The 27,528-nt window shown below is 35.5% G+C and overlaps 1 protein-coding gene across 1 annotated transcript in view; it reads left to right on the top strand.

Moving 5' to 3' along the window:
* LOC100376395 (uncharacterized) overlaps positions 1-17,766 on the top strand; it is a 34,005-nt gene extending 16,239 nt beyond the window's left edge. Inside the window, exons 3-7 of the mRNA XM_002742353.4 lie at positions 2,277-2,389; positions 8,494-8,648; positions 15,150-15,327; positions 16,168-16,439; positions 17,351-17,766. Coding sequence (XP_002742399.2) covers positions 2,277-2,389; positions 8,494-8,648; positions 15,150-15,327; positions 16,168-16,439; positions 17,351-17,628 — 996 coding nt within the window. The 3' untranslated portion in view covers positions 17,629-17,766. The remainder of the gene's footprint in view (positions 1-2,276; positions 2,390-8,493; positions 8,649-15,149; positions 15,328-16,167; positions 16,440-17,350) is intronic.
* Positions 17,767-27,528: the final 9,762 nt, after the last annotated feature.

The following is a 27,528-nucleotide window of genomic DNA, read 5'->3' as shown; positions in this document are numbered from 1 at the left end:
TTTCATTTTTTTTTCTAAATCAAAATGGCCGCCAGAGTGCTATGAGGGATTTGCTGACACCATGGAAACAAGCTGTATTTGTTTATTGTTATGTAATTTGAGATATTACCAACCTGCATGTATATGGCTCAGAATAAATAAAAAAATTGTTAGTGTAGTACAAAAACCCTTATCATTCCAACTCAAATACAGCAAACTACCCTTTTGTGTCAGTTTATAAAATTACAATATATTATGCCTGCCCAATTACATGTTATTGTACTGTGTTTTGTACATCCTTTTAATTTTACAAAAGAAAAAAAAAATGTTTCGCTAATTCTGCGTGTCAGAAGAGGAAATGATGAACATTACTTGGGTTTTTTTCAACGTCTTACATAACTTTTCTGAAACCCACTCACTCCCCCCCCCTTTCTTTCAGGTGATCAAATTACAAACATTTTGATTAATAAAATAATATTCTTCACAGTGTACAATATTTTGATGTTGCCATGGTAACACTTGATAAGCACTGATGTAACATATATACTTTTGGCATTGCCATGGTAACACTTGTTGAGCACTGATGTAATATATATACTTGGACTTTATCAGCATTTTCTATATTGTACTCTGTTTTATTCAGTGTGCTCGGAATATATTAATCTGCCCTCAAATATTGAATGGATCACGGTGAAATTGATAAATTTACACCTAATTGTGCTACATGAATGAAAGAAACTTTGCAGCTCACTGTGAAAATGTTATTTGAATTTTATATTCATTCAGTGACATGGAGTTTGTAAAAACAATCCCTATTGTTATATGACATTGCTTCTAAATACAAAACGACTTATTTCGGGATAAATTAATTGTATTACCGTACCATTATTAGAATAAAAATGTTTCAAAAATTATATACATGCACGAACTGAACTATTTACATAAAAATAGCTATGTGTAATGAAATGTTTTTTTGTTATTGGTTCGAAATTGTGTTGAAAGTAGGGTGAGATCAGATTTAAAAATGTAGAAAAAACATAATGCTATTGGTACAATATAATAGTATGTATGATAAACCCTGTCAATTTTAATTGACTGATGTTAATGGAAAGTACTGTAAAATTACTAATTTTCACAGGGTTTAAATTTCACTGATTTACCATTTCTGGCATATTCAGGGGGTTTTACATTCACGGTTTTATCATTTAGATAATGTGTTCTATGCTAAATTTTACATATTCACTGGGTTTTAATTTCACTGATTTACCATTTCTGGCATATTCAGGGGGTTTTACATTCACGGTTTTATCATTTAGATAATGTGTTCTATGCTAAATTTTACATATTCACTGGGTTTTAATTTCACTGATTTACCATTTCTGGCATATTCAGGGGGTTTTACATTCACGGTTTTATCATTTAGATAATGTGTTCTATGCTAAATTTTACATATTCACTGGGTTTTAGTTTCACTGATTTACCATTTCTGGCATATTCAGGGGGTTTTACATTCACGGTTTTATCATTTAGATAATGTGTTCTATGCTAAATTTTACATATTCACTGGGTTTAAATTTCACTGATTTACCATTTCAGGGATATTCACTGGGTTTTAAATTCATGGTTTTATCATTTAGATAATGTGTTCTATGCTCAATTTTACATATTCACTGGGTTTTAATTTAGTGCATTTTCCAGTCAGCAAAATTAAAACCCAGTGAATAATTAACCCTTTTACAGTAATGTCACTGTGTTTGTTGTCATCGTCGTTTACACATTGACAACCATAGCACTATATGTTTATACGCTGTCCATATTGTGTAACATTTGTTGACTTCCAGTGTTATTGAATTTTATAGTGCATACTATGAATGCACTAATTATTCCCTGGTTTTTCATTGATAAGCTACTGTAGAATACTTTATTTTAGCTGGAATTAATTTTCACTGAGAAGACTTTTTGGGTATTTTGTATGGAATCTATTTTCACTGATTTTTGACAAGTTCAATGTAAAATATAGGAAAAAAGGTATATTTGCTGGATTTTATTTTCACTGAATTATTCCTTCAGCGAAAATAGCGAAAATTAATTTCAAGCGAAAATAAAGTACAGTAAATTAAATTCACTTATTATATGTAGAACAACAAAACTCATTGTTTCCTTGCCAAGTTGGTGAACTTCAAACCCAGTGAAATTACTCAAAACATCAAAATAGTGAAATTAAATGTCAGTGAAAATAGTTTTACAGTACCGCATTAACTAGATTTTTCTAAATGTAATTTTTTTTTTTCTTACAGTGGACTGAAGACGGTTCCAGTTCTTTGTTCCGTACCGTTGTAGCCAACATTACCAACACTTACTGCAAATTACGTTTAGCAGATTGCTCGCTACAGAGTTACCATCCAAACAAGTACGTAAATGCAAATTTTTTTTCCAACCACAATTTTGATGTAAAATTTTGAATATTTTTATGCATTTATCTAGATTTTTTGGTTAATTTTGACCAAAATAGGCATAATTGTCTCCAGATCTTGATCAAAAATGGAAAAAAATACAAATGGAAAAAAAAATGTTGAAAAAAAGTTGACTTCAATGATTAGAATTAGGGACGACGTCAAAAGATCGATGTCGGATAAAAAACTTATTTCCTTTAGTTTGGGGGTGGGGGGTTTTGACCTCAAAAACTTTCCATCCTGCAAAAACGATTTTATTTTTTAATGAAGTCAAAAAAGTCTTGGAATATTTGTAGTTCTTTTTTTTTCTATCCAATCATGGACAGAAATAACAGAAAAGGAAAAAAAACAAAACATCGAAGACGAGAAAATGGTTTGGTTCGAGTGTGAATCTGTGCATCAAATGAGGTGCATTTGTAAAATCTTTTTACACCCACCCAGCAACCAACTGCTACGCAATACTACTGTCCGATTATCAATTTGTATTTAATGGTGAATGTAGTCTGACGCCATGACCAATATTTATCAATTAAGTTTCAGTGGGGGGTAGGGGGGTTTGGAAAAAAACTAAAGGAATTAAGTTCTTTATCCGACATCGATCTTTTGACGTCGTCCCTTAGGGGGTTTAATCCTTACAGTTTTGTATGTCCCACTCTGCTTATATGTTATGCTGCTGCTCAGTGTGTCCTCTAAACAGGCCTGATTTAATAGAGATTGTAAGTCAAAATGCTTCCCTAGAGTTGAGTCAGTTTATTGATTGCTGAGGAGACAATTTTTTGAGCAAAAAAAAGTAAAATTGTATACAACAATATAGGCTTATTTGACACAACTGTAAATGTTATAGTCTCTGATTTTCTTTGTTTTTAAACTTATTTTATTTATAAAATGTGAATCTTATGTTTTTTACGTAAGAAGATAAGCTGCTTATAGAGAAATATTATTTTCATAGTGGCACTTACCGGTAACTTAAAATGCAGCTTTGTAATCCCAGAGATTGCACCAATACATATAATATTTAAAGTGCCTGTGCAATGCCCACCCTCACGTTTCCCATTTTAGATCTGTGTCCCACTGAAATGGGCAGTTATTGATTTTTTTGCTGAAAATAATTACTCGTATCCAAGTAAATTTGGGATATTTCTCGTGTTGTAGCCACGCCCACCAATCGTGAAACGGTCGACTGTTTCCGGATTTCCGACTCTCTCCGAAAGTACGCCACCAAATGACAAAATGTGAGAGGAAGTCATACCCCTGAGTCGTAATAACACTAGTCGTTCAGTATACTTTTAAACGATATACATTTTTTGGTCAGCGTTTTTTCTTTTTTTTTTGTCTATTTTTTTTTTCTTTTTATTGAGAGAGAGAGAGTTTTTGACTCCCATGTGCGAAGCACAAAATGGGAGTCTTTGCAGTTAGTGTGTCTGTATGTGTGTGTGTATGTGTGTATGTGTGTATGTGTGTATGTGTGTATGTGTGTATGTGTGTGTGTGTGTATGTGTGTCCGACTGTTCCACTGCTATCTCAAGAACCATACATCAGTTTTTGATGAAACTTGGTGCATAGATGCTCTGGGCCAATGCGCAGATTTGATTAGGTTTTGGTAAAAATCCATGCTCGTTAATTACCTAATTTGCATGATAATTAGCTAATTTTTAGCTGTTCTATGACTGTTCCACTGATATCTAAAGAACCACTCATTGGATTTTGATGAAACTTGGTACATAGATGCTCTGAACATATGCGCAGATTTGATTAATTTTTGGTAAAAATCCGTGCATATTAATTACCTAATTTGCATGATAATTAGCTATTTTTTAGTGGTTCCATGACTGTTCCACTGATATCTAAACAACCACTCATTGGATTTTGATGAAACTTGGTACATAGATGCTCTGAACTAATGCTAGGTTTTGATTAGTTTTTGGTAATAATTTGTGGACACTAATTACCTAATTTGCATAATGATTAGTCAATTTTCGGTTTTTCCACTGATATCTCAAGTACTAATCATCACATTTCAATGAAACTTGGTACATAGATGTCATACGACACTGCACAGACCTGATAGTTTTTATGGTAATATCAGTACATATTAATTACCTAATTTGCATAATTAATTAATTTTCAGCATTTGATATAAGTAGTTAGCATTACATTTCAATGAAACTTGGTACTTACATACTCAAGGACTATGCAGAGATTGATTGTTTTCGATAAATATTTGTGCATATTAATCACCTAATTTGCATAATTAGTTAATTTTCAGCTTTTCCACGGGTATCTCAAGTACTAATCATCGCATTTCAATGAAACTTGGTACATAGATCCTTTAGGACTATGCAGAGACCTGATTAGTTTTAGGGTAAATAATTGTGCATATTAATTACCTAATTTGCGTAATTAATTTTCAGCTTTTCTACTGATATCTAAAGTACTAATCATCACATTTCAATGAATCTAGAATTATGCAGACCCAATTAGTTTCCGGTAAATATTTGTGCATATTAATCACCTAATTTGCATAATTAACCAACTTTCACACTGATATCTCAGGTACTATACATCACATATCAATGAATGTACATGGATGCTGTAGGACAATAGACAGACCTGAATAATCGTGGGTTAAAATCTGTACATATTAATTACCTAATTTGCATAATTAACCAATTTTAAGCTTTCACACTGATATCTAAAGTACCGTAAAAACTTCAAAATTTCGACCGGTTTTAAATAATTGGTGTTAGATATGTGACGTGTTTTTAGAGTCAAAATTAAGGTGCATTTTCGGACGGTCGAATTTTTCAGAATAGAAATCAGCAAATGAAAAAATGGGGATGATAGACAGTGTGCTTCATTAGTTTTTAAAAAATGCAATGTCCGTCAATTGACGTAAACTTCCTCATGTTTCACGGTAAAAGCAAAGGTCGTGGACGAGTTGTAACTCAAAATCTAAACAAAGTCATCAATCAGTGAGTATTATGACAAGCAAAACAAAACATCAAGACGCGGAGAAGAGGTCAGCACAAAACTAATAGGTCAAAAGACAAAGCTGTCTCGCACTACCTAGAAAAACTTGCGAATGTTCGAAGTACAGGTACCCATTGGACAAAAGATGCATGGAAGTTTAGCAAACTATCTCCCCGACCCAGTGCAATGTATCCGATTAGAATCAAAGCTCACGTGTCCCTTATTTGAGGGACCAAATTCTGCCGTAAATTCGCCCTTGGATTAAAAAATAAAATGGGATTTAAGAAAATAAAATGGGACTTTTAAGGTGTATTTTGGCGTCATTTTTCGGACATTTCAATCAATCCTGCCGGCTAAAATAGAGTCTAAGTTTTACCGTAGTCATTGACGTTTGTCTATTCAAGAGTACACGTGTATGATTTTTATCGTGACTAGCGTGAGCAGGTAAGCTTCCTTTCGAGAATGAGCTGTTATCACTGTGAACAATGTTAAATTATTCTTCAGATGACCATTTTATTTTTTAAAAACAACTAATTTTTTTATTTAAAAAAAATCATGCCGTTTTCGCATCAAAATCCAAGCCAAAACATCGTACTACAACACCAATCTCTTCCGCATTGCGTTCAATAACATTAACATATTTAAATAAGCTATGGTAATTTGAACACGTTGGCATCATCCAGCTTTTTGATTGGTTAATTAGCGATTTGACCTATTTGACCTAAGAGAACATGGCGGATATCCTACAGCATCAAACGTTTATACGAGACCGGAATCATTCGCTTACGATGAAACTAAGTTGACTTTTATTTGTATTTCATAACCATTCAACAAATTTATTTTGTGTACATTATTATAATCACTACTGAGTACAGTAATAATCAACAATTCAGAAACGCAGCATGCCGAGATTTTTGTGTTCGTTTTTATTTCAAACTTCGTTTATTTAGAATATATTTTCGTTACCAATAAAATAAAATCTCTCAGTCAATCAGAAACCCGGATTCATGCCTTCGAGGAAGGTCCCGTTTGAACGCTCACATCGTGTTTTTTTTCGTTTGTGGGAAAACTAAAACTGGTCGCAATTTTCGAATAAGAATGAGTCGGCAATTTTTAGTGTAATCGAAAATTTGGAGGTAAATAAAACACCGAAACCCGGCAAATAAATAGGCGAACGAATTTTTAGAGGGGTCGAAATTTTGGAGTTTTCACGGTACTAATTATTCCATTTCAATGAAACTTAGTATAAAGATGCTCTAGGACAATGTACAAACCTAATTAGTTTGGGGTAAAAATCTGTTCATATTAATTCCCTAATAAGCATAATAATTCATAATTTTTTGGTTCTAATCACATTTCAATTAAACTTGGAGACATAGATTTTCTGTTACATTGCGCAGACCTCATTAGTTTTACACTCAAATCTGGTCATATTAATTTTCTGATTTGCATAATTAGTTTTCAGCTAAGTAATTTCGAATTATATTTAATGTGTCTCCAATACTCTCAGCACATGGGAGTTCTTTCTAAGCTTTCTTTGATTAGATGTTGTGTTGTGGGCAGTTGCAGTGAAATGTATAGTCATAGTGTATGTATTTACACGTTTCTAATCGATCCGAAGGTGCGACATCACTTAACCTTAGATTCTTTTTGGGGGGGAACTGTCCTCGTCCATGAAAAAAAAAACGACTAGGTTTAAAGAGAAACGCTGACAACGTAAACCTGGCGCAACACTTTTGAAAGAAATAGATTTCGGACCAGCCCATGATCACCGAGACGGATTTCAGAAGAGAGAAGGACGTCCGGCAAGTGTTTCAAATCAGTTGACTTTTTTTTGCGATCCTGATTACCTTTTTATAGAGGCCATTTAGGCCCTTTTAAGTAAAAGGTAGCAATAATTTTGACAGTGACACGAAAACGAAGCGTCGAACAAACAGGAAATTACACAGTCCTTACACACTGCTAACTGTTTTCATTTTCGAAGGCTAAAAGTTTCTGAATTGTTTGGTGATTGGTGTTGAATGTCGAATTCACACCTCTGTCCTTTTTTACCTCCATGCTTGCAGCTTGATCTGCGTAATAATTTATGAAATAAGAATCCAGGCTTGGTCAATGTGTTTCCACCAAATAAAGTTTTAATACGATGTTATAATTATGACAATCACGCCATGGATCACGCTAACTCGAATCCACTCTGAATTTATCTGTATGTGTGTCGAATTCGATTATTTTTGTTATCCAATTAAACGCTGCTTTTAACGCACTTGCCCTCGCCGTGACCCGACGCGTTCACCTATTTCAACAAAATGTCAATTTATTTCCATGCGGCTGTCATTTATTAAGTAACTGTGATTTGTCGTTTTTTTAATTATTTTATAGTGATCACTGTAGTCTAATGTTTAGAATGTTAAAATATGTTCTCTTTTATTTTAATTTTGAAAGTTTTACTCAGACCATCGATGAAATAAAACAGTGTAGTGACGTGCCTAGTAACCTGCTAAATAACGAGATAATTCCGACGTCAAATTCTATTTTGTCCAGCGACAGTGTACAAACGTGCGCCGCTGACGATCACGGTGACCAGCTATACCAGAACGAACATATTTCGCACCTAACTCAACCCCATGCAACAATAATTGATACTATGTGTTCATTATGGTCCATTCCTCCTCGACGAACAAGTACATAAGTGAAAATTTAGTCAAAGACGAGAAAACTGCAGAAGAAATTTGCCTTATTTATACGTATCGGCAATGCAAGCTGCCATGCGACTTCCCCTTCTGATGTCACAAGGGGAATTTCTGTATGCAAATAAGAAGCTAATGAGGAGCCTCGTTTTAAAATACACAAAAATAAAGTTGCCGTAGATTGAGTTTAAAACACATTTTTTCACTTAAAAAAATAATCCATGCTTAGAAACATGAAAAAATAATAATATTTATGTATTAATGGATAATTTTAGGTGTGAAAATAACAGCCATTTCAGAGGCACTTTAAATAGCCCACCCATTGTACATGAACATTATCTTACATTGCAGTGGCTGTATCTTGTCAAAAAAACTAAATTGTTAAAATGATTTTCATCTTTCAGTTCATTTACAGTTCATGATGTGATGATTACTGCTGGATTTCCCAGAGATATCAAAGGGAATGACCTTGAAGTCAAGTTTTATGTGATAATTCCAAGTGGCTCTGACATCACAGTGGCCAGTACAGACAATGTTATTGCATATGATACATTAAAAAGTAAGTTTTTCAATCTATTTTGTCAACTCTAATTTATTTCCAAAAATGTAATTAAACACATGTGTATTTGATTTTCAAGTTCCCTGTTTTCATCACAAATTCACAAAATAGTCATGTTTATAGTCTGCATTTTCCTTCAGGAGATTGGGAAAAATGAGGCACAAATTGATTCGAATATTGTCTGTTGGCTTTATAATTAGGATTCATTTCCTGAAATATTGAAAAATACAAGAAAAAAAATGTAGAATAATTTGGGCAAGAAAATCTGGTGGTGAAATATTAGTTCAGTAGTTCTTTAAAATTTGCACTTGGTACATTGCCTACTGATGATGTTGTATTTGACCTTAGTTTATTACAGAGTATTGCATACTAACCCCTTTGGTTAATGAAATTTTAATTTCATAAACAAATGGGATAATTGCCAATTATCATATAATACTGGTTAAATAAAATCGAAATAACAGTGGATAGCTCCCGTAGGGGGCGTCCTTCCCCTGTCATCTGATTTGCATACTTCCATTTTTAACCACGAGATTGATTCACGGTTGAAATTTGGGCTTGCCAAAATATCATTGTTTTTGCGGTGGAAATACATTGTTACCACCCATCAACACAGCCACCGAACTATTAGTGTGTCAGGAAGCTCTTGTGGACATCAAGAACTTCGTACTTAGTCACCTTGAGTAAAAAATTGTAGTTTTAGTAACGAAACTCAAAAGCCCGCCTTCAGTTTCAAGATGGCGGAAAATATGGATACCGGAGAGTTGAACACCGTTCATCCCAGCACTTCGGATTCAAACACTTTCGGACGAAAGTGTGAAGAGTGCCATATATCGATGCTCACTTACGATGATCACCGTATTTGCATTCCATGTGGCAGAAAATGTAATGGGCACATCAACTGCGGTGTTTGCCTCGCCTGGCCGATAGAAACTTGGAACTGGGATTCCCGCCTACGCAAGTCAACGGGAAAATCAGGAAAGAAGAAATCCAAAAAACGTCATTTGAAGGAGTCTTCGGTTTCATCGGTACCTACCAACGCTGAGGACGAACTATTGGCAGACGAACCCAGCCAAAAACGTCCAAAGGAGACTGACAATGAGCAAAGTGTTATAGCTCATTTACAGAACAAGGTGGATCTACTGACCAGAAAAATTAAAGTTTTGGAAAACCCAGTAGACGAAGAGGTACCACCAAAAGCATGGAGTGTCAGCGCTCTCCAGGCGGAAAAGAAAAAATCCTACACAACAGTGGTGCGAGAAAATGTTGAAGACGCACTGGCTGAGGCAGGCGTGATTTTTTCTACTGAAGATGCTACAAGCAACGCGGGGGAGGCCGGCTCGTCGAAAACCACAACAGCGAGTGGTACCGACAAGGAGGACCCCGAATTCAAAATCCGCTCCGATGCTATCACGAAAGGTGCGGTTATGGTCAAGAAAATCTTACCTCTACCGATTCCACCGATGGCGGACGCCCCACGTTTCTCGATCGGTTTGTCTACACTGCCGAAAAAGGACACTTTTACGACTTCAGCAATGCTACCATGGTCTCCCCGACTGACACAGGGCGCTGCTATAACACAACGCGTGATCGGAGGAGGCAAATGGGATCGTGAAGTTACCGAGAAAACCGCTACAGCCACCAAGGACGACTTCTTGGGGACTAACCGGGACGATTGGAGCAGACGCTACCAAAAAGTCATACCGCCCGCTGATGAGTGGAAAACACCGGTCGGTACCGACGCCAGCCTGCACGAACGACCTCTCGGCGTACAACCACCAGAACTGGAGCCATGCGTCCGGGAAATGGTCGCCGAAGGAAGTATAACGAAACATCCACTCGGCAAACCACAAGTTTACATCCCGTATTGCCTGTCCCAGTCAACGCTATGTAGATTGGAAAACAACGTTTGGGACACTTCTCTTGCATTAAGCCATAGAGAATTTTTCACTACTACTACACAAATTCACTTAGCGAAATTCAAAACAGGCAACATCACCAAGGATGAACTGTTTAGCACATTAGAGCCGCTGTTGGTCGCGACTAACGTCGTCGACGCTGACATAATACAGAGTCACCTCCAGTTACGAGCGACTATTCAACACTCTCGCCGTGCAGCAGTTTGGTCCGCTATGCTAAAGACAGCCGCCAACGCTGAAATCAAGAACGAATTGGCGACGATCGATTTCAGAGGGACCAAATTATTCGACGGAAAACTCAGCGCTGTGAATTCTAAGTTGAATGAGAAAGCAGCGGCAAAAGTTAACCGTGTGATGATCGAAGGCGCCTTTAAAGCCAAGCAAGCCGCTAATAACAAACAGAGCATCGCGACCAAGGCGAAGCCAGTTAACCAAGCTACTACGGGTCAGCCCAAGGGAAACGCAAACGCAAAGGCAAACCCGAATCAGGCAAAAGGAAAAAGTGAAAACCAGCAGCGACAGAATAAACAATTCTCGAAACAGACTGGGTAACACTAAAAAGTCTTCCTGACTATACGTCAGCAAATATGGTAATGTATCAAAACAAGGTGCGATTAAACATGTCAAATATTACTCAAGTCTCGGAGTATTTTTGTCAAACAAATCAAACCACAGATCCCCTTACACATATACCACTTGCATTAAACGATTCGGTTCAGTGCCCAGGTCGGCGGGAACCAAGTCGTGCAAAACATCGTGCATTAAGCGATTTTGTTCAGTGCCCAGGATGGCGGGAACTCAATCGTGCACAACAAAAACACGGTCGGCCGCACCTCAGGTCGGTGGGCGATCGTATAAACAAACAACCGGCCGAATGCGTGGACCTAGGGAGAATGACGCATCGACCGGTGAAAAAACAGAAACCCGTAAGGCAGAGTCCCTACTCCCCTCCAGGTTGGAAAAAAAGGGGGGAAGGACGTTAAACGGGGATATAACGCCGCATTCACTCCAGGGGGAAATGGAGAAATCGGCGATGTCAATGTATACCGCCACAAGCGACCGAGGGTTGGTGAGTCCCTCGACGCCGGTGGCACTGCGTCTGCAGAAATGTATTCCCCGGTGGAAAGAAACTATAAACGATCCGTATGTGATATCGATAATAACACACGGGTATCGAATACCGTTGATAAAAGAACCGAAATGCAAAAAAAAAAAAAGAACATGTATTTCGGGGAAACCGGGCTCTACTCGGTCAACAATACTGAAAGAAAGCGTGGAAATACTACTCGAAAAAAAGGTAATTCAGCGGGTACAAAACCCGAAAAATTCTTTCATCTCGAGGTTATTTCCCGTCAAGAAATCCAACGGTGGGTACAGGCTGGTGCTGGATTTAAAGGAGTTGAACAAATTTGTGAAGAAAGAAACGTTCAAAATGTTAACTCCGGCACTAGTGAGAGCGTCAATTCAAAAAGGGGACTGGATGACGTCCCTCGACTTGACCGACGCTTACCTGCACATACCAATACACACAGAAAGCAGGCGCTTGTTACGATTCGTGGTGAACGGTGTAACGTATCAGTACACCGTCCTACCTTTCGGCCTGACGTCAGCCCCACTTCTGTTTACAAAAGTTCTACGCACAGTGGTGGCGTTACTGCACAAGAACGCAGCAGACGTCAACCCCTACTTAGACGACTGGCTGATAAAAAGTCAAAATCGGAACCTGATTTGTCAATCAACCGAGCGGACTGTCAGTCTACTGTTAAAGCTAGGTTTTCTGATAAATATGGAAAAATCAGAATTAATACCGACGCAGAAAATAGTCTTTCTGGGCATGGAACTGGATGCGGAGAAAGGCATGATCCGACCAGCCCAGCACAGAATCGACAATGTACAAAAAATGATACAATCATTTCTAAAACAAAAACAAGCCACACTACGCCAGGTAATGCGACTAGTGGGGATGTTAACTTCGATGAGGGGCTTAGTACCGAGAGCGGCGCTACAGTCCAGACCGATCCAACGCCTAGTGTTAGACGCACAGTTAAAAATGCGACTATCAAAGGACGGGATAAAATACGAAAAACCGGTACTGTTCACACCGGCCTTTCTGGAATCACTTCCGTGGTGGGGCAACCTCAAGAACCTCACGGCGGGGATTCCCATGGACAAGGCGAAACCGACAGTAACGTTGGTGACGGACGCATCCATGACGGGCTGGGGAGGGCACTGCATGGACGGGATTGCACACGGTCAGTGGAACGAAAAACAAAGGAAATTTCACATAAACCGACTGGAAATGCTAGCGGTGCAGTTCTCCCTGCAATCCTTCAAAAAAGCGGTAACAAACCGGGCCGTGTTAATAAGATCCGACAATCAGACTGTAGTAGCTTACCTCAACAAGGAAGGGGGAACGAAATCACAGTCGTTAAACGACCATGCTGTAGCAGTGCTAAAGTGGTGTGCACAAAACAAAGTCGAGCTGATGTGCAAACATATACCGGGAGTCCAAAACGGTGTAGCGGACTCGCTATCCCGGGGGAAACCCTACGACGACACAGAATGGGAGCTGTCACAGACGGCAGTAAACCTAGTGTTCGACATGTGGGGGGAACCCCAGGTAGATCTGTTTGCAACACCGGAAAACAAAAAACGTCCCGTTTTTGTGACGCGTTATCCGGACAAACAGTCACTGACGTGGGACGCACTTCAGATGGAGTGGGGCGGAATGTTCAGTTACGCATTCCCACCATTTCCATTGATCCACCGAACGTTACAAAAACTGGAACAATCGGAGAACTCGCACTTGATTCTAGTGGCACTGAACTGGCCGTCTCAGACTTGGTTTCCGTTACTGCTGTCTCTGCTAACGGACCATCCGAGAAGCCTGCCACAAGAAATCACGTTGACACAACCCGGCGGTTATACACCAACCAACCCGGAGCTGTACCAACTTCACGTGTGGAAACTATCCAGCAATTTAGAATTGCGCAAGGGTTTTCAAGCCAAGTGTCGCAAACAACGACGGCCGGGCTTAGGGATTCCTCAAATGGATTGTATCAATACCACTGGGAAAAATTTCGTAATTGGTGTCTTGCAGGGGATATACATCCACTCTATCCCTCTTTGCCCCAAGTAGCGGAGTTTTTTTCTTATTTGATCAACGAAAAAAAGTTGAAACCGGGGACAGTAGAAAACTATAAATCGGCGATCAACTCTGTACTCAAACTAAGCCTAGACAAAAACATTTCGGATGACCCGACAATCTCCGATCTGTTCAAGGGCTTTATTACACAGGCGGGCCCCATTGAGAGGTACAAAGCACCTGCATGGAGCTTGTCAGTAGTCCTTGAAGCGCTACGACAATTCCCATACGAACCGAAGGAATTGGCGTCACTACAGGACTGGACGAAAAAGACTGTTTTTCTACTAGCACTCGCTTCAGGGAGGCGAGTTAGCGAAATACACGCTCTGTCATTTGAAGACAATTTTACGGTGTTTTATCCCGATAAAGCGATTTTAATGACATCAGTAAAATTCAGAGGAAAAAATCAGAAACTGCACGAGACGGCGACTCCGATCGTTATCCCGGCACTGAGCAATATTTCCAATGAAAAACAAGACAGAATTCTTTGTCCGGTACGTGCGCTAGCTTATTATAAGAAACGTACTTCCGGGGTCAGAAGGGGTCAAAGGTCGATGTTCGTTTGTTACCAAAAAGGTAAACAAAGCTCAGCGGCGTCGAAATTCACGTTAGCGAGATGGGTAAAAGAGACAGTTTACCACGCTTATAGTGATAAGTATTTGAGCACAGAGGCAGGCAAAGTCACTGCCAAGATGCATGACTTAAGAGGCATAGGTAATACACTGGCATTTGCTAGCGGAGCTTCTTTAGCCCAGGTGCTAGCAGCCGGGTCCTGGAAAACTAGCAACACTTTTCTCTCTTATTACCTGAAAGACCTAGCGGCCGAGTCACAGGGCCTACACTCGTTAGGCTACCTAGTGACAGGCCAAGTTGTAACGAAACAATAGGGCATGTAACTTTCCGCAACTGCAAGAATTATTCAGTTAGCGGGAGTTATACAGTTGGGGGGATGGAATTTTTTCAATTCCATAATCAGGTGGGGTAGTATTTATCTGCCAAGAGATATTCTCTGGTAATCTGTCCCATTTGTTTATGAAATTAAAATTTCATTAACCAAAGGGGTTAGTATGCAATACTCTGTAATAAACTTTTAAAACTAGCGCCGAAGGCGCATATTAGTTTTTATGTTTATATAAGAGATTGCATACTTACCTTCCCACCCAAAACCACCCCAGATAAATAGCTACGAATCAATATCGTGGTCAAAAAGATCTGGAAGTATGCAAATCAGATGACAGGGGAAGGACGCCCCCTACGGGAGCTATCCACTGTTATTTCGATTTTATTTAACCAGTATTATATGATAATTGGCAATTATCCCATTTGTTTATGAAATTAAAATTTCATTAACCAAAGGTAAGTATGCAATCTCTTATATAAACATAAAAACTAATATGCGCCTTCGGCGCTAGTTTTAAAAAATGTTATGTTTTGCAGGTATAATAATGTCAAACGAGGAAATGATTGAACAGCAAATAGGTTATACAGTTATGTATATTGGAGACACATTAGTACTACCACCCATAGACCATACCATGAATGTTATAATGATACCCATATCATTTGCACTCCTGGTTATCGTCATTGTTGTCGCTATCGGTCTACAGCTGCATGAGTAAGTTCACTCTATTTTTGTTTGCCTTTGAGGGGCTGTATTTAAACTGAGCAACAAGGGTCAAAGGGTAAGCTAGCATGCCCTCTAAGTCATTCTGAAGAAAGCTGTTTAAAAAAAACTTTGATGATATTTTGCTTTTTCAGACAAAATACAAATTTTATTAGTGAAGATGGACTTGAAAACTATGTCAGTTTATATTTCTGATGTTTACTGCAAATGTAACTTTTTTTGAAACTGAAAAAAAATCATTTATTGCTGTTTTATTATTTTGAAAAAAAGCCAAAACTTTGTTTGGGAAAGTGTCATTCCCACAGAAACAAACATTTTTGGTTTCTCTGCTTTGTTTAAGATGTGCTTCTATGAACAGAAGAAAGTCCTTAAGGAGAAAGATAACAAAGCCATTTTATAGGTTTGCCATTGAGGGCGCACTCAGAAAAAGAGTATGAGCACTGTATTTAAATGTATGGGGGAAGGTCACAATAAACTTGGATCTTGTTAGACCTACACAATTGGTAAAAAAGTGTGGAAAGCTAGAAATAATACAGATCTGGGTCTGAAATAATTACAGTAAATGGTTTTTCTCAATTTTATTTTGTGAAAAGACGCTGTGATTCACCATCTTAAAAATTATATAATGATTACAGAAACTAGCTCCTACAAAGTTAATTTAATTTTCGTAGCTGCTGAAATTCATGAATATTTGTTTCATGTGAAATCAGGGCAGTTTAGAATGAAATCAAATGCATATCAATGATTTATTGAAAAGAAATACTGTGGTAATTCACTTTGAAATGAATAATGTTATTATTTGAATTTTTAAACTTGTTTTTCTTCCAATAGAAAGCGTAGAGATAAAGAATTACATAAAGCCAGAAAAGCTAGGCGAAGCAAGATCAGTCCAACCCCTGAGAATACTGAAGATGGTTACCCAATGAAAACAGTTGCCGCGGCAACCAACGGTGAACAGTCAGCATATCATGAGAAAACGAAAAGCGAGAAGAAAAAGAAAAAGAAGAGAAATGATGAGAGAAGCGGTGATGACAACAAGGGATATGCGGCGACACCAAACGACTACAACATTAAACCCAATGACCAGTCGACCATGAAGAGTGGTAAGAATAATTAATCCTGTTGGTTAATTAATTAATTAATTAAAACCATAAAACCAAATGGTCATTTGATTGGATAATATATGATGACTATTTGTAAACAGATTTTCAGCATGTTCTCTCAATATGATGATCTAATCGCAGCTCACATTACCTGTTGGTTGATGTACAATCCAACGTTTGGCGAATTCGACTTCATTTCGAATAGTGATAAAATTGATGGGAGGGGGAGGGGTCACTAATGGGATTCACATTTGAATCACACATCTGTAAAGGTGTGTACTTATTTAGCATACCTACCAATAGTGTAAGTATATAAACAATGTAAAGTGACCATAAAAGGTACTAAAAAAAATTGTCATTTCTAGACAGGTTGTCTTTCTACAGAGGTTGAGTAATTAGTTTGTAAATTAAAGTACAAGATGAATTCTCCCAGATTAAGAGATATTTAAAGATTTGTCATAAAGAACAATCTGCTTATTTGTTTCGAATTTGTTTCGGGTAAAGACTCTTGTAAAACACTAAACATGTCATCTTTTTCCATCCATTTTGGTCTTCATTCACTGATTATTTGTCACTCTATTGCCAAAACTTGTAGACTGCAATAAATTAATATTGGGTTTATTTAAATCTGGAACAGTATATTGTTAACTGTTTAATTTTCGCTGCTATAAATTTTCGCAACTTCAAGATTTTCTGGTGATTTTCGTGATCGCGAAATTTCACAAAAAATCACTGACGCTCTATGTCAGAGGAATTTTCACTACTACAAAATTTGTGATTTTTACGACTAGCTGAATTCGCGAAAATTGGTTTACAGTCTCCTACAGTCTATATGAATATCAATAAACTAAAAAAAAATTGCCGTCAATGATGGTGAAATTAAAAGAATCATCTCAAATGTTATTTTCTAGATAAAAACTATGATGAGAATCTCGATGGCTACCATGGTAGTAAACGGTACGACGAGGAGGACAAGTGGGATAGATCCGAGTCAAAACGATCAAGCCAAAAATATGATGATGCTTATGACAGCATGGAAGATACCGGTCGTAGTAGGAGACACCATAAGAAGAAAAGGAAGCATCGAAGACACAGAGACGGGAGTTCAGAAAATGACACAGATTTTAAACCACCCAGTCACTTACCTCCTATGGATGAACCAATCAAGCGCCATACAACGGAAATTTAAATTTCTTCAAATGTGATAAAATACCTTTAATTTCTATGACTGTGAAATAATTACAAGGACCAAGTGTTGCACAACTATGAGGGACTACTTTTGTCTAGGGTGTAATTAGGAGTTAAATCACGATTAGACAAACAAACAGACAGACAGACAGACAGACGGACGGACGGGCGGACGGACAGACAGACAGATGATCAAAAATACAGAAAAATTTAACAGTAATAACATTTTTTACTGAAATTGTAAATAGTTATAATCCTTTATAGTATTTCAACCACAAATAATGTGAATGCATTGCCATAGTAACACATAAAGATGTTTTAGACATAAATTATATTGCAATACTAGGAAGTAATTAATTCATTGTAATTATTTTGTAATAATTTGTAAATACGCAGATAACGAATATATGGAGGAGGGGTGTGAATGTTTGTGAATTTGACAAATATTTTAAACAAGGGACCACCATGGCTGAAATTTATTTATAATTTAACATGAAGTTTAAGTTCAGAAATAGAATAGAATAGAATATGCATACTGTATTTGTTTTATTAGTAAATTAGACGTATAATGCACATGCATAATTCAGTGTATAACTACTGTAAAAGGATTAATTATTCACTGGGTTTTAATTTTGCTTATTTCGCTGACTAGAAAATGCGCTAAATTAAAACCCAGTGAATATGTAAAATTTAGCATAGAACACATTATCTAAATGATAAAATCGTGAATTTAAAACCCACTGAATATGCCTGTATTGGTAAATCAGCAAAATTTAAACCCAGTGAAAATTAGTCATTTTACAGTAATGCAATTTGTTGGTATATGTACACTTAGAGATGAGTAGGAAAAGTCACTTCTTAATGTTTAACAATAATATCACTACTTCCAGGGTTGGTACGAGTTTAACAAATTTAACATTGCATTGATTCTTTTTAATATAAATTATTCTGTAAAATACATGGCATTCTGATCTAAATCAGTAAACAGCGTCACATTATCTCTAATGCTGATATTGTGAAATAATTGATATTTATTTACTGGGTTTTAACAAGCCAAGATATTCTCTTGTGAATAAACTCATTTTAACTTTGTTAAAGCTATTTAATATGATATACTCTAAATCACTTAAAAAGTTACTTAAGAACACCCCTCCCCCCCCCCTCCCCATACCTAAAACTTCCCCCCAATGTAATTGTATATGCCCCTCCAGTTAACTATACATGTTCTGAAGAGGGACATATACAATTTATTAAAACGAGGGGAGTTATTGGTTAGGGGCCCTAACAAACTACCAAACAATATGATTTCAGAAACATTTTCACTACTTGCGATTTTCGCAAAATTCCAGAGAAAATTTAAATTAGTTTACAGTTTTTTGTAATAGGTTTACACTACAGTGAAAGGAAGATCATTATTTCACATTTTAATTTTTTCAACACCAAAAAAAAACGTTTTACTTATATTCTTTAATATTTCTGGAAATAAACCCTAATTTTGAAGCCAACAGACAAAATTTGAGTAAATTTTTGGTTTTTACTCAAAAAATTTGGCTACTTTTGTTAAAATCTTCTGAAAGAAACTGCAGACTAAAAACAGGAATATTTTGTGAATTTGTGATGAAAAGAGGGAACTGGGGGTGAAAGGGTTAATATCTGAAAAGAAATGCCTGAACACGTACTTTCCAGAGATATTTTATACCAATTTTAAGAAATGTTTACACAGTGATCACTTTACTTATTCAACAGTGTAATTTAATATATTATCAGAAAAAAAAGTCTAAAAATATTATTTTAGCATGTTTTAATTTTTATTGACATTTCGCAAACAAATGTAAAAAGTACATATTCTGCTGTGATTATGTAAATTCAGTTAATTATTTTATTTGTGCCAAATAAGTAGTAGATTATTCAAAATGGAAACTCATTTTACTAACAGGGTACGTTTTGTAATATGGTTTTTTGTATATATTAAAAATGTGTTGAAAAAAACGAATAATTGTAACCTTTTATAGCTAATTTGTTAAATTTAGAAGAATGTTTTTATTTGTATTTTACTTTACATCCTTGTTCATCAAATGGTCACTAAAATATATAGCAATTTCATTTGCATAAACATTACAATTTTAAACTATTTACCACCATGGATGACACATGGTTGAAATGGTACAGGTATAAACACCAAGGTTCACTTCATTTACTTTTTACAAAAATAAAGTCTCAATTTTTTTTTTCTCAAAAAATGTTATCAAGGCGTCTGGTAAATAGAAAATTATGTGGTTTGGCCCAAAATTAGGAAATAAATTATAGAAAATATATTAAATTTTGTAGAATGTTCCATTCAAATTTTGGCGGGGAAAATTTAAAGTGACTATATAGTTACTTTATGTAATGGTGGTAGTCATAGTGACATAGATTGTATTGTTATTTGCATAAAACTAAAAATAATTGTTATTTTCCATTCAATTGCGAGATCTCGCGAGATGCATGAAAGACGCGCGTCAAACGTCTGCCGCAAAAATCGAACGATTTGATTTTCATCTCGAATTTCTTTATTTCGTAGCTCACATCGACAGGCCGATCTTCGACAGAGGAATATTGATTCCGAATACCCTTACTTAACCGAAATTGCCTATCATCAAATGTATACAGCACATTATTAAGCATGGAAATGTCCCCAAAATATTTTCGCGTTTATCGAATCCCACGCGATGTTTGATGCCACTACGACGCTATGACCTTTGTTTGTCCTGTTTTTACATTCGATTTCACGCATAACGCATGATTCTCGCAGTGTACGGAAAATGGTCTATTTCCAGCTTATAGAAGCTGTTATTTTAATAACAAATGATTTCAATGAAATCCTAATATGTCACCTAACTCGTTAACCCCTTGTCGTCATCCGCCCTTTACCCAGATCATAAAATTTCTGTGTTGATGGCACATGAAAAGAAAATTATTTTCATAATTTTATTAAATATAATATAAATACTGCACATAGATTTAAATAAAATACATGACATTCATATTTCATTGACCATTTCTGTAAATTTGTTATTTTCCATAAAATCTTTAAAAATTTTAAATAAATTTTGTTTTTTAAATAATGATAATTATAATTGGATTATAATTGGATTAAGTTACAGAGCACATTATAATTCAGGGTCATTTCTATCAATTTAGAATGTCAAAAAACATTTCAAGTTGTTTTTGTCTTGCCAGATGTGTTTTGTATACTGTTAATACTTAAAAAACTCATTTATTTTGTGATTGCTGCAAAAACACTTTTTAAGTGCCTTTAATGGTTGGTTTACTAAACATAATAACACTTTTTGTGATTTTTAACTACTCGTTGTACATCACTGAATACGTCTAATATTTTGAGAAAGTACACTTGAGAAACTTTCATGTATGGTGTATTTTGTACCCCCAGAAATACCAGGATGTGTGACCTCTTAAAGGTAGTACATATGATTCTGACAGTTACAATTAGGACAAAGGGCACGATTGGATTAATTACAATAAAGTACAGAAATATTACGTGATATTTGCTTAAAATATGACTGACACATAGTTTTGTATACTTAAAGAGCGATGCTCGACCTGCAGCACGTGTTCGAATTTCTTGTAAACAAACGATGTATTTTACATGCGCTGTGTACGTCGCTATGAGTCCCATATCGAACAGGACACAACGCAATGCAACGACACCGTGCTTTAATGCATGTCATTGAAGTACAGACCACTTTTATATAGCCAGCTGATCTGATGTAGGTATAGACTCAAATTTTCATAAACGTAGTCATAAATAAACAAAACCAATAATAAAATATATAAATAAAAACAAAATTGGAGTTAATATCGGTTTTTAGTCAGATGGCATACATGTATATATCATATTGGTCCACAATTTATTGAAATTGGGTAATGAATATTCATCAGATTTATGTTAATTAGCTGTGATCAGGTGACAGTAAAATTCTGGTAAAATTGTAGCTGTGTTAAGGATGACAATATGTGCCAGTCGAAAACGTTGCATTGTGTATAACCATTAAGCTAGTGTCTCATGGCACCATGAAATAGCATTATTTTGTGGTTACAGTGACATATTTTGAGAAACATGTCTATTTTTAGAGCAATTTCGTAAAGCACAATGTTAAAGAAGAATTGCATGCTTCAACGGATTTTTGAAATAATTGAGGTCAACAAAAAGTACACCATCATTCGCAATATATTATTTTTTCAGCCTGTGTCACCAGACTACAATATCTTCCATATACTGTAAAATACTTTAATTTTGCTGAAGAGATGATAAAATAAAATCCAGCGAATATACCTTTTTTCCCATCTTTCGAATTCCTCTCGCCAAAAATCAGTGAAAATAAATTCATACAAAACACCCAAATTGTCTTTTCAGTGAAAATTAATTCCAACTAAAATAATAAAAAAGTATTTTACAGTATGCATATTGTAAATATATATAAACTAAAATTTGTTTTTTTTTATTTAATTTGTAACAATTGTACTGTAGTTAATTTTAACATACATATTTTTTCAGATAAAATATTTTTTGTAGTAATCTTAAAATGATGAATTTCCAAATAAAGCTGGCGAAAAAGAAGTCTTGTTTTGTCTTACACGATTATATGGTAGGATCAGTAGCTGTGAAATTTGTAGCTGCCATCTGGTGGAGATGGGGTCAAAGGGTCATCTTGCAGGGCATGTGTGAGATATGGGTTTCATATCAACAATGATGGGGACTTTGATTTTTGTGCAGGGGAGAAGCTTGTTTGTAAACAAGGACACGCTATGGCCATCTGACGCATGCTCAGGTGACGACTCCCCCGCTTTAAATAGAGCAACTTTGTTTTTGTTTTTTCCCTGAAAAATTCCAAATTATAACGTCCGTTGTCGTCTATCGTCCGTGTCAATGTTTTACTTTTTCGACTTCTTCTCGAAAACTACAAGCCTGAATGCTTTGATACTTGGTGTATATGTACCTTGGGTAGACCTCTCTTAGATTTGTTCATTTCATGATGATATCTTCAATTCTCTAATTTTGGTGAATATTTTTGTCATTTTTAATAAAAAGTGATATTTTCGACTTCTTGTTAAAAACCACAAGTCCGATTGTTTTTATATTACATATGTAGGTACTACATGTTCACCTCTTTCAGACTTGTTAATTTCGTGGTGATATCTTCAATTATCTAATTTTGATGATTATTTTTGTCATTTTTGGTGAAAAGGGATATTTTTGAATTCTTGTCCGATTGCTTTGATATTACATATATAGGTACTACATGTGGACCTCTCTCAGATTTGTTCATTTTGTAATGATATCTTCAATTCTCTAATTTTGCTTCATATTTTTGCCATTTTTGGTAAAAAGTGATATTTTTGAATTCTTGTTGAAAACAGCAAGTCCCATTGCTTTGATACTATACATATTATTCATTTTCTAATGATATCTTCTGTTCTTTAATTGAAATGTGCATTGCTAACAGCAGAGCTATCTCAGCCGTGAGGCTGCTTGTTTTCCCTTCTGTTGCATTGCACTATTTTAACCTTTTCACCACCAGATTTTATCGTTCAAATGTTTTTGCTTTTTAGCTCCGCTGTCGACTTTGTCGAGCGGAGCTTATCATATGAGTGATTGTCCGTCGTCGTCCGTCGTCGTCGTCGTCGTCCGTCTCCGTCGTCCGTGTCAATGTTTTACTTTTTAGACTTCTTCTTGAAAACTACAAGCCTAAATGCTTTGATACTTGGTGTATATGTACCTCGGGTAGACCTCTCTTAGGTTTGTTCATTTCATGTTGATATCTTTAATTCTCTAATTTTGGTGAATATTTTTGTCATTTTTGGTAAAAACTGATATTTTCGACTTCTTGTTAAAAACCGCAAGTGCAATTGCTTTGATATTACATCTATAGGTACTACATGTGGACCTCTCTCAGATTTGTTAATTTTGTAATGATATCTTTAATTCTTTAATTTTGGTGAATATTTTTGTCATTTTTGGTAAAAACTGATATTTTCGACTTCTTGTTAAAAACCGCAAGTCCAATTGCTTTGATACTACATATATAGGTACTACATGTGGACCTCTCTCAGATTTGTTCATTTCGTGATGATATCTTCAATTCTCTAATTTTGGTGAATATTTTTATCATTTTTGGTAAAAACTGATATTTTCGACTTTTTTTTAAAAACCGCAAGTGCAATTGCTTTGATATTACATATATAGGTACTACATGTGGACCTCTCTCAGATTTGTTCATTTTGTAATGATATCTTTAATTCTCTAATTTTGGTGAATATTTTTGTCATTTTTGGTAAAAACTGATATTTTCGACTTCTTGTTAAAAACCGCAAGTGCAATTGCTTTGATATTACATATATAGGTACTACCGGTACATGTGGACCTCTCTCAGATTTGTTTATCTCGTGATGATATCTTCAATTCTCTAATTTTGGTGAATATTTTTGTCATTTTTGGTAAAAAGTGATATTTTCGACTTCTTGTTGAAAACTGTAAGTCCGATTGCTTTGATATTATATATATAGGTACTACATGTGGACGTCTCTCAGATTTGTTCGTTTTGTGATGATATCTTCAATTCTCTAATTAATTTATTTTGGTGAATATTTTTGTAATTTTTGGTAAAAAGTGATATTTTCGACTTCTTGTTAAAAACTGTAAGTCCGATTGCTTTGATACTATTCATATTGTTCATTTTCTAATGATGTCTTCAGTTCTTTAATTGAAATGTGCATTGCTAACAGCGGAGCTATCTCATCCGATAGGCTGCTTGTTTCTTATATTTCTTTAATATTTTTACTCAACAAATTTGACTACTTTTGTCCCGATTTTTTGAAGAAGAGTGCAAACTATAAATGAGACTATCGGTATTTTGTGAATTCGTGATGTGAAACGAGGGAACTGGTGGTGAAAACGTTAAAGAGCTGACTGAGGCTTCTAAGGGACGACGTCAAAAGATCGATGTCGGATAAAAAACTTATTTGCTTTAGTTTGGGGGTGGGGGGTTTTGACCTCAAAAAGTTTCCATCCTACAAAAACGATTTTATTTTCAATGAAGTCAAAAAAAATCTTGGAGTATTTGTAGTTCGTTTTTTTCTATCCAATCATGGACAGAAATATCCGAAAAAGAAAAACAAACATCCAAGACGAGAAAATTCTTTGGTTCGAGTGTAAATCTGTGCGTCAAATGCATTTGTAAAATCTTTTTACACCCACCCGACAACCAACTGCTATGCAATACTACTGTCCGATTATCAATTTGTATTTAATGGTGAATGTAGTCTGATGCCATGACCAATATTTATCAATTAAGTTTCAGTGGGGGTAGGGGGGTTTGGAAAAATAATAAAGGAATTAAGTTTTTTATCCGACATCGATCTTTTGACGTCGTCCTTAATACATAATTGTGAAATATACATGTTTACTGGATTTCTCGTCAAAGATGTGTTGACTATACACTGATTAGAGACATTATAATCACCTTTGTTCGATGAACACGTCTTTAAATAAACACGTCTTTTGAAGCAGATCAACAAATGCTTTAAATTTTTAAAGACGAAATTTGAGGGCGCTACAAAGGTATCAAATCTGCATGCACATTGATAACAGCTAACAACCCTGACATCAGAAAAAACAATGCAACAGCAAAGAATTGATTGAAAATGCAAATTTATTCATGATAATGAAATAAAACAAAAAAAGTTTGTTTTTTTATTTTAAACTTTGACATGACCGAAATGGTATTGCACAAATTTTATATGTTTCATAAAATACAAGTTTATAAAAAAAATATGCGCAGGAATAAGAATTAATACAGATTATATACATTATATTCTGTTGTGTTAATGTAGAGGGAGACTACAGATAGATGCAAACAGATTTATTTTCATAATTCTTATAACATTGAAGTAAAATGGAGCGTAGTCAATCACCATATGTAGATCCTAGAATGTGACGTATGATATAAATTTTCAGTTGGCGTAAAATCTTATCAAATATGATAACAAGTGAAAGTTTACATTATTTAAAACTATATTCTCACTTTGCATAATCTACAGAAAGCCTCTCACTGACCCCTGTAAGAACTATAATGGTAGTTTTGTACAGTTCATGAGAAATGCTATCTATCAGAATAAATTGGTAGTCAAAGTAAACAGGTTTATATTACATGCATTGTCAACCTTATACTACCTGTACCTTTACACTGTGAAATTATTATAAGAATCGTTTGGGAATGTTATAAATCATCTTTCTATACAAAGAATCTGATACATACTGACATCGGTTATTATAAACTACCCCGTGTAACGGCATCAAAACTAATTTTAGATAAACCGAAAACGGCATTTATAAGGAGTGCTTTCATTGTCACGTTGTAGTAGCATTGTAATACTCATTGATACATGGAACCATACGTCACGGTAGAAAAACCAAAATTCTCCAGATTATTGCTGAACAATTTCAGCCAACAATGTTGACCAAAATTTGGCCTAAAAATATGTTTTCTAAAAGTTATGCAAAATTTCTTTCTGCCAAATTAATTTATACACTTTAATATTTTTAAGTATCCTCGGAGCGGACATCCGGGCATTTTCACAGCCTGGCAACCATCACGGTGAAAACATAGACCGAACACTGCCAGAAAACTGTACTTTATATTTACACTACAGCATATGGCAGGTCAAAAGGCCTATGATTATGATAAAAGTATGAAAATGTTCAAAGAAATCCAATAAACAACGGTCGACAAAATAAACTGAGCTGTTTAAATAAAACATCAGACAGTTTACACTGTACAGCTTCCTTCCGCCTTGCGTCCATGCTTCCACACACTTCATTAAACAAGTGGAATCTTCTATTTGTTCATATGGGTGGGCTGGTCATACTCACCCACTGACAGGGCAGCTGACCTATATAGAAATTTCCATGGCATCTCATTTCATTCCCAGCTTTCCATCCCTGTTAAATATAATGTCAACATAACAGGCCACAGAAAAAGCAAGTTGAAAGCTCCTGTACAAGCTAAAAACAGTGAGACCTGCCCCCTTGTTGTATCACCGATGAAATTTTTAAAAAGTACCTGTAAAAAGGCACAAATTAATATAAATCAATCAAAAAACAAGTATAAGATCACACAATAACAAATACATTTATATTTTTAATTTAAAGAAAAATTTAAACGACAAGTACATGTATTCACCTTGTACAAAGCAGCTCCAATGGCTGCTCCAATTGACAATGAAAACAATCACCAGCGGCCATTAATACTACATCTGCTATAGAAAATATTGCTGCTAAAACCTAGTAGAACAAGGGAGGGAAAACAGCAAACTAATACTTGTGCAAAATAAAGTTTTTCCAGATTGTTTATTTCAACAAGCTTAGAGACTTTTGACTATTGTATTTTTCATGCATCAAAATTTAACCATCAAACCGGTATTTGTAAGCAGAGTACTGCAAAATATTTTAAAATCGCTTTGAATTAATTTTCGATATTTTTTCTGAAGGAATGATTCAGTAAAAATGATAAAATTAACTTTTTTTCCTATATTTTACAATCAACTTGCCAAAAATCAGTGAACATAAATTCCATACAAAACATCCAAAAAATCCTGGATTATTTGCTAATTTTATTTATGATTTTCTCTGTGAGAAAGGATCTTACATAACTCCGTCGGCATATTATATATAGTAAACTTCTGATATCCATGCAGTCATTCAGAAGTACCTTTGCAAATTTTGAATTCCATGATGCTACAATTGTTCGTTTTCTCTTGGTCTTATTGTATACATTAATAGCTACCATTCTTCCATTGCTGTCGTTGTTTCTTCTTTCTTTGGCTCAATCACTGCTAAACAACA

Source organism: Saccoglossus kowalevskii, chromosome 14, assembly GCF_978046115.1.
Source record: "Saccoglossus kowalevskii chromosome 14, keSacKowa6.1, whole genome shotgun sequence".
Lineage (NCBI taxonomy): Eukaryota > Metazoa > Hemichordata > Enteropneusta > Harrimaniidae > Saccoglossus > Saccoglossus kowalevskii.
The sequence above is the reverse complement of the archived record's forward strand: the minus strand, read 5'-3'. Positions and strand labels throughout refer to the sequence as shown.